This window comes from Erigeron canadensis, chromosome 5 (genome assembly GCF_010389155.1).
Source record: "Erigeron canadensis isolate Cc75 chromosome 5, C_canadensis_v1, whole genome shotgun sequence".
NCBI classification, from domain to species: Eukaryota; Viridiplantae; Streptophyta; class Magnoliopsida; order Asterales; family Asteraceae; genus Erigeron; species Erigeron canadensis.
The window spans coordinates 39807826-39827078 of NC_057765.1; the positions used below are offsets into that span (position 1 = coordinate 39807826).

Below are 19253 nucleotides of genomic sequence, written 5' to 3' on the forward strand. Positions count from 1 at the left end.
AAATAATTGAACGTAATTATTAAGTATGGTTTTTCATTCTCTAACATTCAAGTCATCAAATATAGCTTTTCTGTTTAAAGTTTTGAACTTTCAGTCAATTATTATCCAATACTAATTACTTTTGTTGATTTGTATCGTATCATTGTCAGTGAAGGTTATATTCGTCGATAGTTTTTGAACTTCACAGTTATATTTATTTTAGACTTATTTACTTTAAAAAAATGATAAATTAGCCTAAAAAATTTCTTAAAACTATAAGAAGGTGACATGTGACATTCACTAAATTTATTTCTTAATCTTACTTCCTGATTTTTTCATATGTAATCATCTCATCATTAAGAGGATTTTTAAGCTATTTAATTAGAAGGCTTAATCATTTCTCTTTACTTTATTATTTAATAAAAAAAAGTCTAGGTATTTTATTTTTGTCCTATTGTGTTCATGATATTAAACGCATTCTAGTTTTTAATTTTAAAATCTCACAACACATAATTCGTAAGCTTATAAATTTGGCTTTCAATAGTCCCGTCTAAAGCACTCAATAACTTTAAACCAACTTGCGCACGAGAATGCATCTAGTGTTTGATTAAGAACAAATTTAGGCATTTAGGGACTAATTTTGTAAAATAATATACTCGTACAAACTAATTTCAGAATCTTTCGTGATGGCTTTATCCAAATCTATACTCATTATCATGGTCAAACTCTTTTATTTTATGTTAAGTAACTATATATATCCTCACTTTGGCTTTGGGCCCTTTTTTTGTTCATCTTAGGTTCTCTGAAGGCCATCTCATTTCCATCACTCAGATCAAAAAAAGGTTAAATTATTTATTTATTTTTTTCTTGGCTATAATTTAACCCTATCTTGTATACATACAACACATATAACAAAGACTCAAATAGTAGTATATCTACTCATATGGTAGTTAAATCTCAAGATTTAGGGTTTAAAATAAAAAAGTTTGAATCTTTTTTATCTGGGTACTCTTTTTTTTTTTTTTGAATATAATTTAAAACCCATTTTTGTAAATATTATCATTATTATTAGTTGATTGATGATGGCAAGATTGATAATTCCATGCAAAGGTTCAAGCTTTCAGAGGACTTGTCTCTTGGGTTTGATTTCATCTGCTCATGTGATTATCCAACACTACACATATGTTAACTTTTATATATAGTATAATATAATATATTTGTGTTATATGTTGATTGTTATTTGGTTAGCTTGTTAAACACCACCTTGGTGGTCTAGTGGTCTTATCCTCATAAGTGGCATCCGGTTTGAACCTCACTAGTTAAACGTCTTGGGCGGGCAGGGAAGAGGTTCGGATAGGGTCACCAGATACCTGGCTAACCTGACCAACTTAAAAGTCATCCGTTTACCTATTTTGTTAACTTATGAAATGTTTTATAAGTTATAATCATTATTAATAGGGGGTTTGGTTTTTAGTTCTTATAGAGATTAAGGATTCGGGTTTCTTTGTGTGGTGAAATTTGTTAACTTTATCTGAATTTCCATTAATATTTAGTTTATTAGAGATTTTTTTTATTTTGTTGTTGTTGTTGTTTGTGGTGTAGATATGCATGAGTAACAAACTTGATACTTTGTTATATATTTTATACTTTTGATTGGCATAGGGACATATAAGGGTCTTTACAGATGCTCATTTTTAAGGTGTTTACAGTGACTCAAAAAATCAAATTTATGGTTGGGCTATCTAACATTTATGTTGACAATTCCTTTATCAAATATTATTGATTATGCAATTTTCTTTTGGCCTTAGATAGTCAGATGGTTGAATCATAAACAGTTTGCAATCAATATTGATTGTTGTGTTGTGATGTCAAATTGTACTTTTTTGGTTTATATGTAGATTAAAACAGATCAATACTCTTAATGATGATTTCAGGTAATCTACCATATTCAAGTGTTGCCAGTTTCCCACTGTCGTGAATATTTGGCATCAGACACATCGCCCATTTTTACCGAATTTAAAATAATCCTCTGAGGGTTCCATTTTCTGTCGAGAAGCTCATTATTAGTAGTCCATAAACTCTCCCTAACGGCTCTCCTTTGTATGAAAGAGGAACTGCTACAATGAATTCACTACTTTTTAAGAACACTTTATATTCCGAGTCAACTGACTTTTTACAAGTCAAATGAATTCAATACTTTGTAAAAGCATTATAAAAAATTTGTCACGTGAGTTTTTACATTTACTATTGTAACGCTGCAGCTTCAAGCAATTGGCCTTGTCCCGTCAGTAAAATTTTCAAACACTATCTCCAAGTATAGACAGTATCATAGTTCACAGGTTTGTTCTAAACTATATTCAATGAATCTTGTTAAGTTTAACACATCTTTTATTTTTTTTATATGAGAAGTAATCTGAATGCACACGTGACATTATGTTTTAGCAGATTATACATAGGAGTAGCAGACTTCAATACTATTCTTTACCGGTTAGTTTTTTGCTTTATTTGATAAAAATGATCTATGTGCCTGTACAAGTAGAGTTTTCTAATAATTAGTAGCTGCTTAATTTTCAGAGGAAAAATCCAACAAGTAGGATCCTTGTTCGTTCCGTGGCAACACAACCTGCACCAAAGTCAGTTGAAGAATCGAAAATGGACGCCCCTAAAGAAATCTTTCTAAAAGATTATAAAGTACCTGACTACTACTTTGATACGGTGGGTATTTGGCTCAAATATAACATGAGTCACATTTTTTCCAGGTTTTATTCTTTGATGATGTGCATTAACGAATTGTCATTCAGGTGGATCTATCCTTCACGCTGGGGGAGGAGGAAACAATTGTGTCTGCAAAAATCAGCGTTGTTCCGAGAATTGATGGTATGCTTTCCACTTTTAATCAACATACCAAACTATTAAAGCACCAAACTTTTAATCAGCGTTGTTCCGAGAATTGATGGTATGCTTTCCGAGAATTGACTTGTTGTCGTTTTAGTAAATTAGGACTTATCAGAATTGGGTTTTATGTGCTTATTACAACTCCAAACTATTAAAGCACATTCCAACGCTAGTGCCTTTACCGTAATTTGTTACAGCTAATTATCTTTTTCGGATCATCCAATATACATTATACAATCACTTTTATGAAGTACATCCAAACACCAGCTAAGTCACAGTTCTTACTTTGAGTTGTTTTGGAAATGGATTTCATTTTGACAGGTGCCGCCTCTCCATTAGTCTTGGATGGGGTTGATCTCAAGCTGATTTCTGTTAAAATTAATGGCGATCATGTGAAGGTATGAAATTTTGTATCCAAAGTTTAATCCGATTTAGGTTAAAATTAATGGCTAATCAAATGTTATTTTCAGGAGGGAGATTTCCACCTGGATTCACGCCATCTTATTCTCACTTCACCACCAAGTGGGAACTTCATTTTGGAAACAGTCACTGAGATTGAGCCTCAAATGAACACCTCACTAGAGGTAACGTAGTTGCTTTTATTTGTGTTGCTTGTTTTTTCCAGATAGATGTGATACTATTTTGTTTTTGTTGCAGGGCCTTTACAAGTCTTCTGGTAATTTCTGCACACAATGTGAAGCAGAAGGTTTTCGAAAGATAACATTTTACCAGGTTTGATATAGATCTTTGGATTGTCGTTTGAATACTTATATTGGTTTTTAAAATATTTGTAAATTTGTGGTTACAGGATCGTCCTGATATTATGGCAAAATATACTTGTCGTATCGAGGCTGACAAGTCACTGTACCCTGTGTTGTTGTCAAATGGAAACCTCATTGATCAAGGCGACCTAGAGGTGATCCTTTTCATATGGGACTTTGAATTTGAGATGTTAAGTTAATCAAAAAATCGATACCACATTTTTTTTGTCTGTTTCTTAAGTCTGTAATTGATTGTTATGAGTTTAAGAATCAGAATCAGATAATTAGATGCAAGTAAATGATTAAGTTGAGGGATAGTTAAGTTTACATTTACTGTCAAATATAAGTACTCTACATCGTTATGGTGCTACCAGTTTTTCCGAAGCTAGTAATTAAAGCTTTGAAGTTCACAAATCAAAGTTCAGACTTGGGTTCAAAATCTGACAAAACCGGGTGATCAGTTTGTAGCACATTAGTGGCCCTGTTCTTGTTCATTTTGCTTACATTTTTGATACATAATCTTTTATGGTCATTAATTTATTATATAAATTTCAACAAGACAAGTATAATGCATATTGAAGATCTCTAAAATGACCAGATCTGTGACTTTATATGTCATATTGGGTTGATTGGCTAGCATTTGAGCACTTCTTTTTTCATGAATGTTTTTTTTAATAATTGGAATTTATTTCAGGGTGGGAAGCATTTTGCCATTTGGGAGGATCCCTTCAAGAAGCCATGCTATCTCTTTGCCTTAGTTGCAGGACAGCTGGAGAGCCGAGATGACACATTCACTACCTGCTCAGGTCGTGAAGTGGCATTGAGAATTTGGGTCCCCGCACAGGATTTGCCAAAAACGGAACATGCTATGTATTCTCTCAAAGCAGCCATGAAGTGGGACGAAGATGTTAGTTCTTTGCACAGTCTTTGTTTGATGTTTTACTAAAAGTGGCAAAATGGTTGGCTTGTTAGGCAGGTCGGGTGATGGGTAAAAATGGGTTATTATGACTGCAGAGTTCATTATTACAATAATAATGTGACTTTTGAGTTACAGTTTAGGAGGTTGTATGTATTTTGAACTCTGGGTAACTATTAACCATTTCACATTCAGCAAGTTTTTTGCATTTCATCCATTTGACCCATTTAGAGATGAGACATTACCCCAAAAAGCCCATTTATAGATAAAAGGATTAAATTGCCACCTGTACCTTTTTTATTCTACTTGGTTGAATTTTAACTAAATTTTTTGTCTTGTCTTTTTGTAGGTCTTTGGTCGTGAATACGATCTTGATATCTTTAATATTGTGTCTGTTCCAGATTTCAACATGTAGGCATACTGCTTTTTGTTTAATTGTTTCTCATTTACTGTATACTATCCTGAAATACTTAGCTCTTGTTTTCTCTTAACTTATGAATGCCAGGGGAGCCATGGAAAACAAGAGCTTAAACGTAAGCACATTACACGAATCTGCAAAGTTGTTATTATTTACACTCAAAAATTTGTTTTTTACTTCCGTTTTGTGATGAATAGATCTTCAATTCCAAGCTTGTTTTGGCATCGCCAGAAACCGCTACAGATGCCGATTATGCTGCAATTCTGGGTGTCATAGGTCACGAGGTATATATCTGATTCATTTGATACTTATTAATTTATATTCCCGGTTAGATTATATCAATACATATCTAAAGTTTCTCTATTTTTCAGTACTTCCATAACTGGACTGGCAACAGGTGTGTTTTATACATTTATAGATCGTACATTAAAAATTCTTAAAGATAAATTTTGATCTTAGAAAGTCTGTGTAACTGCTATATACTTGTCTGTTTGTAGAGTGACATGTCGGGACTGGTTCCAATTGAGTTTGAAGGAAGGTCTAACCGTTTTTCGTGACCAAGTAAGGGGTTGTTGCTAATTATCACAACTAAGTGTTCTGAAATCACGATAAGTGTTAAGCGGTTAACACGTTTGCAGGAGTTTTCTTCTGATTTGGGAAGCCGCTCAGTCAAGCGAATTGGTGACGTTTCAAAGCTCCGTATTTACCAATTTTCACAGGTTCTATTAAATAGTATGATGTCATCATTCTTATTGATTTTGAGATATGTAATTGCCTTGATAGTTGATATATATATATATATTCGTTATCTTATTTAGGATGCAGGTCCAATGGCTCACCCTGTTAGGCCCCACTCTTACATTAAGGTTCAGAACTAATTTTTGTTGTCTTCAACGTTTCATTATCTCTTCATAACATATATAAAGATTTTGTCTCTTGACTCTTCATTTTTACTCTTCCAGATGGACAACTTCTATACAGTGACGGTATGGTTCTGATTTGTTTTTCTCTTTGTATAATATATATTATTATTATGTATACTTGTTTTCACATGATGAAAGACAAGACTGTTTATTTTTATATTTTTTGAATGGTTACAGGTGTATGAAAAAGGAGCTGAAGTTGTGCGCATGTACAAAACATTATTGGGAAGTGAAGGATTCAGAAAGGTAACGAAAGATGGGTAAATGGTCCAATGTATAATGTTTATTTGCTTATTTAATAATAAAGTAATGAAATACATGATCATTCTTGTAGGGTACCGATTTGTATTTTCAAAGACACGATGGGCAAGCTGTAACTTGTGAAGATTTCTTTGCTGCTATGCGAGATGCTAATGATGCAGATTTTGCTAATTTCTTGTTATGGTATATGATCAACTACTTCTAAGGGGTGTTTGGATTTATGTTATGAAATTGATTGTAGTGACTTCAAGTAACGACAATCAGTTTTTGATGCTTGGATCAAGTAATTTATATTGATTATCTGATCAGTTATGCAATCAGCCTTTTTTTTTAATCCCTTGCTACAACCCAGTCAAAATTAGTTATTTAACCAGTTCTCTTTAATACAAATTTAAAACCCATATTTGCTGGAATTATGGATTGTTACAGTTTTGCTAAAATCCCAACACTGTCTTGGTCTATTACAACTTCATATTTTGCCTATCTACTATTTTATAAAAATAAAACTATAACTTTTGAACAACAAAAGGGCAGTAATGAAGTCCGGCAATGGGTTTTCCAACAAGCCTTACAAGGAGCTCTAGGAAGACAAGTTTCCTATCTTCACAAGAATCAATTGGATAATGGAAAATTGCTCAAGTGGACTGACAAATTAGTTTCAAAACACACTTTCATTCAATTTCTTCTAAAATTTGCCACTTCAGATTTCTTTAATATTCATATACACGTGATTAACACGTTTTCTTCAGGTATTCACAAGCTGGGACTCCTATTGTGAAGGTTACATCTTCTTACAATGCTGAGGCTCATACCTTTTCTCTGAAATTTAGGTAAAGTTTTTTTCTCTAAACAATTTGATATGTGAACTATTGGGATTTCGTATTGACCTGTCAGTGCTCTGGCATTTTTAGTCAAACGGTGCCGCCTACGCCTGGTCAACCCATTAAAGAGCCGATGTTTATTCCGGTGGCTGCAGGGCTTCTTGATTCAAATGGAAAAGATATGCCTTTATCATCTGTTTACCATGATGGGACGTTACAGTCCATTTCATGTGGCGGTCAGCCTGTTTACACTACCGTTCTCAGGGTTACAAAGGTAAGGTGATTTATTTAATACTGATTGGGTATATAAGTATAATTATCCGATCTTGAAATGTCAAAACTGGCCCATTTTTTTATTTATATTTATTAGGATGAAGAAGAATTTGTGTTCTCTGATGTGCTTGAGAAACCTATTCCATCTCTCTTACGGGGTTATAGTGCTCCGATTCGCCTACACTCCGATCTCACAGAGAATGATTTATTTTTCCTTCTAGCTCATGATTCAGATGAGTTCAATCGGTAAATATTCTTGATAGAAAGTTATTACTTTGATACACATTATTATAATATATATAAATAAAGGGATCTTTAAAGATATATTGTCCTTGTAGCTGGGAGGCTGGACAAATATTGGCTAGGAAATTGATGCTTAGCCAAGTTGTTAATTTCCAGAAAGATAAACCGTTGGTTCTCGATCCACAGTTTGTGCATGGTATTAAATGCATTCTTACGGATTCAAGTCTTGACAAGGTATTGTACTTGCCTTTTCTTAAATGTGTTTCTCGCACATTATTATTTGGATTCAGCAAATCTGAGCAGCTAATATATTCGATTAATGTAGGAATTTATTGCAAAAGCAATCACTCTTCCGAGTGAAGGTGAAATTATGGACATGATGGAAGTAGCTGACCCTGATGCAGTGCATGCTGTTCGATCTTTTATTAGAAAGCAGCTTGCTTCTGAATTGAAGCAAGAGTTCTTACATCTGGTACGAATTCCCCCACCCTCAACCATATCAAGGGTTGTGCTTCTGACTTGTTTGCTTAGATTGGTCGTTTTGCTGTAGTGAAATGTTTTCCTGCCTAAGTGGATATGGGTCAAGTTGGTCAAAAGTCTCTAAGGTGTATTTTAAATGCATAAAAGTCTGTTAAATCAATTCAGAAATCTGAATGTTTTAGTAATTGTTATCCCGTTAACGACACTAATTATATATATATATATATACTAAAAAGTAAAGTTGGAATGTTGGGGGGGGGGGGGGGTGTTATTGTAGCTAAAAGTACACCCCCTTTAGCATAAGATACAACCATCTAAAGCATGCAACATAATTAATGGACTTAACGACCGTTAAGTGTTGCTTAGCTAACTAACGGTAGTTTCAAAAGGGTATTCAACGGAGTTTGTTTTCAAGCATTAAGTACAACCCACTAAAGCATCCAAAATAATTAAAGGACTTAATGACCGTTAAGTGTTGCTTAGCTAAGTAACGGTAGTTACAAAAGGGTATTTAACGGAGTTTGTATTGGGTTTACATTTTGTAACTTTTGCCACCCAAGTTTTGCTTTAGTTTCTTTTTGTCACATAAAGCTTTTCCCATCAAAAGTTTATTTCTTTCTTATTTTTACCACATAACTTTTACTTTTTAAACTTTTGGCACGAAAGCTTTTTTTTTACATTTTCCTTTTTACTTTTTTTTTGAACAGCGGTGGTGATAAGTTTTTTAAACTTTCGCCAAACAAACTTTGTTTTTGGGTATAAGTTTGTTAACTTTTGTACTTTTTTCCACATAGTCTCGCTCCGAAAGTTTTCTTTTATTTTCTTCTACGACATAACTTTTGAATTCTAAATTTTATGACCAAAGTTTCATTTTCTTTACTTTTGACCACAACTTTTATTTTCTAAACTTTTGTCACGCAAATTTTGTTTTTCGGCTTAATGTTTTTTAACTTTTGTCACCCGAGTTTTGTTTTTCTCCCGGTGCAACGCCCGGGTAGAGTTTTGTTTTTCTCTCGGTGTAACGCCCGGCATGGTTTAATATTTTTTTAGTAATATGTTTAACAGGTGAAAGAGAATAGGAGCTCGGCGAAGTATGAGTTTAATCACACAAATATGGCAAGACGTGCTTTAAAGAACACTGCCCTTGGTATTTTGCTACCTGGTTGACTTATTTTTATCGTAAGTTTTTATTTGGATGAGTGTGCTAACTCTGTTGGTTTGACTTTTTTGAAAAAGCTTATCTTGCATCACTTGAAGATCAAGAAATCACCGAGCTTGTGTTGCATGAATACAAAACTGCCACAAATATGACAGATCAGTTTTCAGCTCTGGCCGCCATTGCCCAGAAACCGGGTAAAGCCCGAGATGATGCTTTGGAAGATTTCTACAACCAATGGCAGGATGACTACTTGGTAGCCTCTCTATCTTGTAATTTTATTTATTTATTTATTTATTTCTTGTTTCTGTTATTGCATGTATCAGATTTGTTAAATGTGCAGGCTCGATTATGGGTTTATACGGTGGTTATAAATATTACAAATAAAGAACTGTACTGGATAGGTCCAATTTGGTTCAGCTCGTAACGATCTTCATCCATAAGTTAAAAGTTTATCAGAATTAAAAAGCATTATCTCAATAATAACATAGGTTACTGCTTGATATGATTGGGCAAGTTTGATGCACAAAAAATGCACATTGGGTACTTTTTGATCTTTTGACTCATCTTTAAGCGAGTTTTCTTCTGCTTTCTAGGTGGTTAACAAGTGGTTTGCGCTTCAATCTACATCGGATATTCCTGGGAATGTGGAGAATGTTCAGAAACTTTTGAGCCATCAAGCATTTGATCTTAAAAATCCCAACAAGGTTACCATCTTTGGTTCAACAAGTAGTTATATATATTATTGTAGGTGTGAACAAGCAGGTCGCTAGGTAACGAGATAGTATCGTTTCGATACTAAATGGTTAAATTGCAATACAGGGTCAAACAGCATTGGCTAGGCAGCTTGCCAACACTTTTACATTTTCTAAATATTTAGTATATTTGATTTATAGAAGTTATGATGTTTAGCTCAGTAACTTTAACTACTGCCCATCTTTCATGCGTTTGAAAATCTTTTAGCAGAGACTTTTGATGTGATCAACTAGTTTTGTTTTAGTTTTAGCAATTGGCACCTCTAACTCTAAGCTTTTTGTTATATGTATGATGTTTATTTCAAGCTATGATTTTGAATAGGTCTACGCACTGATTGGAGGATTTTGTGCTTCTCCGGTAAATTTCCATGCAAAAGATGGTTCGGGCTACAAGTTCTTAGGAGATCTTGTGGTGAAACTGGACAAACTGAACCCTCAGGTAAAATGACTTAATTACCCCTTTTAACTTGCTCTTTGTTCGAGTCTTGCCAAAATAAGACCCTCAGGAATCGGACATCTTTCAGATGTCTAAAAGTTTTTTAATCAAATTTTATCGGATTATGCTAAGATTTTCGTTTCACCCACGTCTTGATTGTAGGTGGCCTCTCGGATGGTATCAGCCTTTTCAAGGTGGAAGCGGTATGATGAAGCCCGACAAAACCTTGCCAAGGTAATGATCAATTATTTAACTTCATGACTTGATAAAGCAACTGGAAAATCATTTTGGAAAGTCTTAAGCAACCAATTGCTTGATAAAGCAAAATCATTTTGGAAAATCTAAATCTTAATATTTTGATTTGATATTGGAAACAGGCACAACTGGAAGTGATCGTGTCCTGTAATGGGCTCTCGGAGAATGTATATGAGATTGCCTCAAAGAGTTTGGCTGTTTAGAAAGTGTCTTTTCTTTCTATCGACGAGAGAGTCAAAGTTGAGATCCTATACAAGTGAAATAAAAGTTGTTTTAGTTATTATGTACTAGTATATTGGCCAGAAACGGCAAGAACTTCAATAATTTTACAACTTTTTTCTGTCGACTCAATTGATGGAGACTTTCAGGTGAAAAACAATTCACTTTTTCTCTTAAAGTTATTACGTTGCAAATTTGGAAAATGGTTGAGTGAACTGTTGTACTCCAGTAAGAATGCTTTACTAGTATACAATTCCAATTAAATTTACTGTCTTTTACTCGATATGCCATACAAGACCTTTTTCAAAGACGTAGTTACTGAAGATCATACAAGAGTCTAAGATGTTGATGGGGGTAAAAAGATGTATGATGGTCTAGTGGGATCCATATGCATATAGCTTTTAATTGTTCTTGTAGCCTTTCTATATATTTTGAAAGGGAAGTGATATTCGTATCACACCAATTGATTAATTTACCTCATTTGTGTTTTATTGAATTGTACAGTATGTTATAAAAATTGTATAATATTGTAAATAAGTCAATATTTGTGGTACTAATATCACTTTCCCATTTGGAAAGCACATTTAACTATTCCTAAACATATATGTGAACTTTTTAATTGATAAGTAGGTTTGGAAAAGTGTCTGTCCACAATAGCCATGATGGTCGCCTCCTATGATTGCGTCGCCAAAGTTGTTTCAAGGGTAACGCGAATGGTTTTGCGCCATTTACATGCATGTGTGTGTACAGAAATGAAACTTTTATCTTTTTAGTTTTTTTCTTACTTTTGAGATGAATTAAATCAAAAGTGATTATTGTTTAAACTCCAATGCATGCAGCCTTTGCGCACGCCAAGCTCTTACTAAAGTCCGTTTTAGTCCCTTGAACGCTTAAGATGTCTATGTGCATGATATGCACATGTAGGTTTACAATCTTAATACATCTAAATGCGTTTCTTCAAAAATCATGCTAAAGATAAAGTATTAGGTTTGATTAATAAGTTTTATATCTAAGATGTGGTAATTACTAATTAGAGAGTCAAAGTGCAAATTTGAAAATCTTTGGGTGAAAAAGTTATCAATAAGCCACTTGAACAAGTGGGCTAAGGAAGGTGCTATTGCATAGCCTTTGTATGGATGATCTTGTCTTAGACGGCTACCCACTACAAATAAGTCGCTGTGATGGCTAAATAAATCATACATATACAAGGATTATTATAAATTATAATATATATGTTTAGATACATATGTCAAACGTATTATAAACGTGAGAAGGAACTACATGTCAATTAAATTGTAGCTTCTACTTCGAAATGCTATTGACAAGAAGTTGGAGAATTACGAGTCATACATGTTAACTCTTAATAACAAAGGTTGTTGTGAATGCTATAAAATATCTCTATTGCATTGTGTGTGATAACCTCTAATGTATATACACGAACGATGTATACATGAAAATGTAATTCTTGATTCAGCCTTTCGTTTTGTTAATTTTATGTAATTAGCTAAAATATGCAGTGGGTAGATAATTCTTACATTTTATTTTTTTCGAATTAGAGAAAATATGGATATATATTAAAGTGTATAAATTTTCAGTTTTGAGACACATGATTATTATTATTATTGAAGAGTCAAGTGTATAATGAAGTTCATGTATTGGAGGAAATATGCAAAATCTTATAATAAAATAAAAGCAAAAAAAGAGCAACGATGAAAACAACACGACTACACGAGTTATTTTTGAAGAAATAAGTCAAATAACTATATATTACCTCATGGCATACAAAACTTACATAATACCTCTTTTAATCCTTTTTTATGTCAAAACAAGTATATACAATGAAAATAGCACACAACTTATAATATGTATAATCATTGCATGTACATTGTATAATCGTTGGACGGAAATTTTACATTTGCATTTTGCACATAATATTAGAGGTCCAGTCGTTTGAAAAGTACTAGGGAAGTAGGGATTGTATAGTAATAAAATAAATATCTAACACTTTTGTAAGCATTTATTTTTTGGACAAATATAATATGTAGATATAAGAATTTACATTTAGTTTAAACTTTTAAATTCAATATTAGAAAATAATAATATATTTGTACACCTTAAAAGTAATTAATAATTTTCTTATACAATTAATTAAACTTTCTTCATATTTATAATAAACTTATTTAACTATCAACTTATTATTGTTTTAGTAACTTTTTTTAATTTCAATATGAAAATCAATATAAATTATGAAATTTAAATACAAATAAAATTTTATTAGAAGTTTCAACATAAACCATCCCAAAATGAAATCAACATATTAACATATAAAAAAAAATCTACATTATTTAGATACATGTGACAACTATAATCAAAAAAGTTAACACCATAAATAAAAAAAAATTATCTTTGCTGTATTGAACATACGAATAAATTGGAGTAATTGTATATATTGAGTTTTATCTATTTATACTCTCATATTGTTGTATATATATGAGTTTAACTATAGTTATATACTTATACTTACTAATCCCTAACATATTATCTTTACTCCCTAATAAAGCAATTCCCTTCTATTAAATATTTGTATCTTTGAAATACCTTATTTGCCCTTAGACTTTTTTTTTTTTCCTTTACGCAACTACCTAAAATCCCTAATAAAGCAAACCGTCTTCCCCACTACTGTCGCCGCATTGTACGGATACCATACTCGTATTATATTTTATATACTAAAAACTTAAAAGGACTTACAAGTCTTTTAAGCATGCAATGTACAAATCCTTTTACTAATTTTCATTTAACCCTCTATAGTTTCTATCCTTTAACTTTTACCTCACATCAAGGTTTTTAGCTTCATTTTCTTCACAATAAACTTTTAGGTTCTCATGTTTTTATCAAACAACTTTCACATAGTTACGATTTTACTTTTAAACATTTGGTTTTGTCTTTTAATCCGTATATATATATATATCGTTTTCAATATATAATAACTTTTATCATCGTTATCTCTTACGTTCATGTAACATTCAAAATATTAATATGAGTATTATTTTATGTTTTTATCCATCTTGTTATTCTTTTACATTTTTTTTAATTGTTATTGACTTATTGTTACATGTTTAGTTGTTTTTTTCTTGGAAAGTTTCTATCTTTTAACTTTTACCACACATCTAAGTTTTCATTTTCTTGACACTAAACTGTTAAACATTTTTCACACAGTTACGGTTTTACTTTTAAACATTTGGTTTTTGATTATTTTCATCCGTCTTTTAATATATACATAACGTTTTTAATATATATTAACTTTCATTATCGTTATGTCTTACGTTCATGTAATATTTAAAACATTAATATAGTTATTGTTTATATTTTTATACATCTGATTATTCTTTTATATCTTTCTTATTGTTATTGTTATGTATTTAGCTATCTTTTATAGAGTTTGAGTTAGAATATTTGACATTCTAAATCTTTATCGTGTAAAAAAATATTCCGTGGCAACGCATGGGTACAATAACTAGTAAAAATGTAGAAGCCTACTGAACTTACCTTTTTACCTATTTGTGTGGGAACTAAATTACTCCAAGATAAGTATGTAAAGTAACTGGATTAAATATTCTTAAAGGGGTAAAAGGGTCAGAATATAATTTTTAAAGAAAAGGACCCACTTGATACCTAGAGAAAGGAAGGGAGAGGGCAGCATGAGAAAAAAATAAGAAGCCATAAAAGAAGTGGATGGACACACGTGCACACCATTATTATACTCCCTACTTTACATATATTTTAAAGAATCCTCTTTAATTCTTTATTATTATTTCAATATTTTAACAATCAAAACTATTTATAATTCTTGCTTCAAAACAGGGTCATGTTCTTTTTTGAATGACTAGATTACCCCTTAGATTAAACAAATAAACTCAATAATTGATGTAGAAAAAGAGCACCTAAAATTATCAAAAAAGTTTAAGAGGGTTGGTGACATTGTTTTTGTTTGCTTGAGAAATTAACTTCATACATACATTTTTAATTTTTTAACCAACTTATAGACTATGAGCTATAACTATAACTATCAATATATACCTTATACTTTTAAGATTAGGCATGACTAAATGACTAATCACAGTAAGTTAAAAATATGATTTCTTTGATAGAGCGAGTTACATGTGAATATATGCCACTTTGGACCTATATTTATAATTTAAACCAAAACTAATTGGTCAAAAGTGTTATATAAGAAAGTAAAAACTTGATTGTATAACTTATATTCAAAACTATTCAGATAAGGAAATAAGGTCAAGAAATGTATAATCTATATTCCGAAAAAAAGAAGTTAAAATGGGTTTGATTCCTAATGACAAGAAAAATTACCAATGGATTATAGGCAAAGTTTATGTTTTCCGACTTTTTTTTTTTTATCTTACAAGTAAACATCTCATTATATTGTTTCTTAGATATTCCTTTGTAGCAATTATTACTTTTCTTAATAACCTATTTCAAAAATCTTATACTTCAACTCTTCAAGTATTCACATCAATTTTAATATAGAACTGTTTATAAAATTCTCTCACAATCACGAAAAACATATAAACACTAGTATGTAATTTCTAAGTTCTAGTTGTACCTCTATACGAATTATCAATTTGACTAAGAGATTTAAAAACAACAATTCTAGCGTCAAAAACTCAAAACGCATAACGTGACTCACATGTTATATATCTATCTAAACGTACAACAACCATTTTCGAAGGTTCTTACGATCAAAATTTATGATCGCTCCCCAACAATAACTCCCACAACAAGAAGAAGACCCACAATTCATGCCATTGGCAAGTTAAAGTTAAATAAGGAGGCAGGAACAATGCCCATTTGGTGTGAGCTATTTAAATGCTAAAGTAAATAAGGTGGATCATTCAATAAGGCAAGTGAAATTCAGGTGCATCTATTAAATTCCCATTTCATGAAAAAAAATAAAATAAAGGGCATTTATGACATTTTTATCTTTTGGCAACTCTATATATATGAAAGCACCTTTTAGACTTTTTTTTCTAGCTTATATTTCCAATAATAATAATTTACCTTTTTACATACAAATAATTAAACAAAATCTCAAAGTCATTGCCGTGTCTGACCTCAAAAGTCATACGCCAAGCTGCTCTTCTTTACATATATACATATACTTTTAGAGAGAGAAATCATATATATTTTAGAGAGAGAAAGCTAAGATTTTATTACAAGATATGAGAGGTGTGAATGATACCATGGTGACCATCAACGCTGCCGCGTCGGCGATCGAGACGGCGGAGAATAGAGCTGCTCAGTCATCTTCTTCTGCTTCTTCAGCTCAGGTGAAAAATACATATATAAAAAAAATTCAATCTTTTTAATGTTTTTGATATGATTATGTTATATCCTTGATGGGTTTTGTTCTTTGATGGAATTTAATAATGGGTTTTTGATTTCTTGAAAATTTAAGATCTGGGGTTGGTTTTTTCAACTTTGATCACCTGCATAGCTAGAGATCTTGAATTTTTCATTTTTTTTTTTGCTATGTATCTATAGATATAGTATTCTGTTTGTGTATATATTTATGATTATAGTTTTGTAAAGTTGGGTTGTAATTATTGTTTTTACTTTTTAAGTGAAATTATGTACTTACTTTTGTGGTGATCATGATGGTAAAAATATAATTCCCAATAAAGAAAGTTTAGAATTTGGTAAGTGATGAAATTTTAAGGTTGATTTGGTCAAAGTTTGAAAATGTCAAAATGTTTTTGAAATTGTTACTTTGTGATTCCTCTGTTTGATTAAATGGTATATGTGGAGTAGTTATTGACACATAGTGGGAAGAACTTGACTGGGTTCTTATAAGCATAATTGAGAGAGGAAGCTAACTTACACATTGATCATGAGGGAATATAAATAGAAGCAGTTTATAATTTTAGCTTCGGTTCATTTTTATGTTCATAGTCGATTATAGCATAGGTTTCAGCACAAAAAGGTCACATTTTGATGATTCTGATCTAATTTGGTTTAAGCCTAAATGTAATCACTGGGCAATAGAGGATTTCTGACCTGGGAATGCACTATTATGAGTTCAAAACACTCTTTTTTCACGAGAGACGCTATGATAACTCTTCTCTTTTGTTGTTTTACTCTTCAAAGCACTAGAATTTTAGTGTATGCATCATGTGTACTATACGGCCTTATACGTATGCCTGTACAACCTAGGGTGGACCAACACTCCTCGGGGTTTTGTAGAGCTAGTCTGATTTCTTTGAGTGTTATAGATGAATGATATTAAAATTCATCACTTGATTTCTCACGTTTATTAATTTTGTGTACAGAAAAGAAGATGGGGAAGCTGTTGGAACATTACGTGGTGTTTCAGATCTCAAAAGCAAAGCAAGAGAATCGGGCATGCGGTCCTAGTTCCCGAACCTGGTTCCTCAAGAAATGAGGCTCCATCAACTACAAATATGTCTCAACAACCTTCTATAGTACTTCCGTTTATCGCCCCACCCTCTTCTCCAGCATCTTTCCTTCAATCAGAACCACCGTCTGCCACCCATTCACCAGGTGGATTCTTATCCTTCACCTCTGTCTCAGCTAGCATGTACTCACCTGGCGGCCCAGCTAATATTTTTGCTATTGGCCCGTATGCCCATGAAACACAATTGGTGTCGCCACCAGTATTCTCGACCTATACCACTGAGCCATCCACCGCACCTTTTACACCTCCGCCTGAGTCTGTTCATCTGACAACACCCTCTTCCCCGGAAGTCCCTTATGCTCGGCTGTTGGGAACGAATAATCAAAATAACGCCATACCCTATGAGTTCCAATCTTATCAGTTTTACCCAGGAAGCCCGATGTGCCATTTGATATCACCAACTTCAGGGATTTCTAACTCAGGCACCTCGAGCCCATTTCCAGATGGAGATTTCAATCGCGGTGGCCCCTACTTTCATCAATTCTCCACGAGTGGAAAAATATCGCCTTGCCAATGGGAATCAAGAACAGGATCTGGGACTATGACACCAGATCCTTTGGGTCCCAGATCCCGTGACGGATATTTACTCAAGACTATGGGAGCTAGAAATGAAGATCAGCCCCATTTGGTAGATCACAGGGTCTCATTTGAGGTGACACCAGAACAAGTTGTCAGATGTGTCGAAAGGAGGCGCTCTGCTGACGTGGCAAACGGTTGGGATTCTCATACCGATGACCTGTCAAAAGGTAATGAATATGGGGAGGTTGGGCAAAGACATCAGAAGCATAGATCCACCACCACACTTGGATCTGTCAAGGAGTTTAACTTTGATAGTACAGATGGAGCCGAATCAGATTGGTGGGCTAGTGAAAAAGTTATTGGAAGGGAAAATGGGTCGATCAAGAACTGGTCTTTCTTCCCGATGATGCAGCCAGGTGTCAGTTAATGGTTTGGTGCCACAACCTGAATTTCAAGAAATTAAGAAACTCTAGATTCAGAAGCAGATAGTTCGGACCCTTTCAGGGTTGGTGTTCCTACACAGTAGAGACCCTTTTTTTCCTGCCTAAAAAGCGGCATAGCACCTAACACTGCTAGATATCTGTAAGATAAATAAGCGGATAAGTACTTTGTTTAGTTAATAGGTAGTTGGAAAACTCAGCTCCGGTTCAAGATTCAAACCTGTGAGCTCGGACATTCTGTTGTAGGTCCTTGAGCAACATTTGACCCTTCACAGTGAGTTTTTAGTCATCCGAACACGAGATTACAAAAACGGTTTTCCTCTCCGAATGGTGTTCAGTAATACCTACATTTTAGCACTCTTAATGCATTGTATACTAGTGTAGTGATCTATAGAATTAAGAAAGAAAATTGCAAGAAGATCAAGATCTTGTATGTAACTATGTAAGGCATATGCCTCATTGGTTTAGTCATGTAGACGCATCAATGCTGAAAATGGTTTTCTTTCAAACGATGTTTTGTATCTTTAGATGGTAGTATTACTTTTGAGGTTTGATCCGTTGTATACAAATCTACTCTTTTTCCGAGCAAGAAATTTGGGCATGTTTCGCTTTCAAATGCTGTACTACTAGCTCTGGGCCTCTGGCTAGACCGTGGTTCAAAGTATGCTTTCCTTTAGCGACGAGATAATGGTTTAAATTTTGATCGTGACCATGGTTTTAACCTTGATCTAGCGATATCTGTCTTGACTCAATAAGTTTAACTTTCCATGAAAAGTTGGTAGGTTTAGTAATTATGATTGCCCTGATGTAATCAACTCAAAACTTTTTACGTTAACGTGTTTTGACCATCTTATCATTATACAAGTCACTATGTACTTAAAAACTAAAACAAAAAAAAATCACATACCCTCCATAAAATTTCTCTACTCATCGCTCTAAGAACTCGTATGTGAAAATCGAAATATAAGTAGATTAAAAATATTTAAGATTTGATTTGATGACTAGGATGATTCTGC

At 33.0% G+C, this 19253-nt stretch overlaps 2 protein-coding genes across 3 annotated transcripts; both read left to right on the forward strand.

The window, feature by feature from the left end:
- Positions 1-1012: 1012 nt before the first annotated feature.
- On the forward strand, positions 1013-10994 carry LOC122602298 (puromycin-sensitive aminopeptidase). Of its 2 annotated transcripts, none has more exons than XM_043775000.1 (31): positions 1013-1139; positions 2241-2318; positions 2422-2466; positions 2554-2694; positions 2781-2856; positions 3196-3272; positions 3345-3458; positions 3532-3606; positions 3683-3790; positions 4330-4542; positions 4901-4962; positions 5057-5084; positions 5167-5253; positions 5341-5366; positions 5467-5530; positions 5608-5688; positions 5788-5835; positions 5932-5955; positions 6070-6138; positions 6227-6336; positions 6903-6983; positions 7065-7248; positions 7345-7493; positions 7586-7724; positions 7816-7962; positions 9036-9117; positions 9207-9382; positions 9723-9833; positions 10204-10320; positions 10480-10551; positions 10695-10994. In XM_043775000.1, exons 1-31 carry the CDS (start codon positions 1059-1061, stop codon positions 10773-10775), a joined length of 2946 nt encoding a protein of 981 aa, XP_043630935.1. In that variant the 5' UTR covers positions 1013-1058; the 3' UTR covers positions 10776-10994. The 2 variants fall into 2 exon arrangements, with proteins under 2 accessions (XP_043630935.1, XP_043630936.1); XM_043775001.1 differs by having other exon boundaries at positions 1014-1139; positions 2425-2466.
- A 4868-nt stretch (positions 10995-15862) lies between these two features.
- On the forward strand, positions 15863-18746 carry LOC122599632 (uncharacterized protein At1g76660-like). Its single transcript, XM_043772169.1, has 2 exons — positions 15863-16133; positions 17133-18746. The coding sequence occupies exons 1-2, from the start codon at positions 16026-16028 to the stop codon at positions 18222-18224; spliced, it is 1200 nt and encodes a 399-aa protein (XP_043628104.1). The 5' UTR covers positions 15863-16025; the 3' UTR covers positions 18225-18746.
- The last annotated feature ends 507 nt before the right edge of the window (positions 18747-19253 follow it).

What these genes read in the sequence shown, in the direction of transcription:
- LOC122602298 (XM_043775000.1), top strand. Translation starts at nt 1,059, where the DNA reads ATGATGGCAAGATTGATAATTCCATGCAAAGGTTCAAGCTTTCAGAGG. An exon ending in GTATTTACCAATTTTCACAG is followed by an intron (nt 5,689 to 5,787) that starts GTTCTATTAAAT and finishes TATCTTATTTAG; the next exon opens with GATGCAGGTCCAATGGCTCA. An exon ending in TTTGCTAATTTCTTGTTATG is followed by an intron (nt 6,337 to 6,902) that starts GTATATGATCAA and finishes CGTTTTCTTCAG; the next exon opens with GTATTCACAAGCTGGGACTC.
- LOC122599632 (XM_043772169.1), top strand. Translation starts at nt 16,026, where the DNA reads ATGAGAGGTGTGAATGATACCATGGTGACCATCAACGCTGCCGCGTCG. An exon ending in CTTCTGCTTCTTCAGCTCAG is followed by an intron (nt 16,134 to 17,132) that starts GTGAAAAATACA and finishes TTTTGTGTACAG; the next exon opens with AAAAGAAGATGGGGAAGCTG.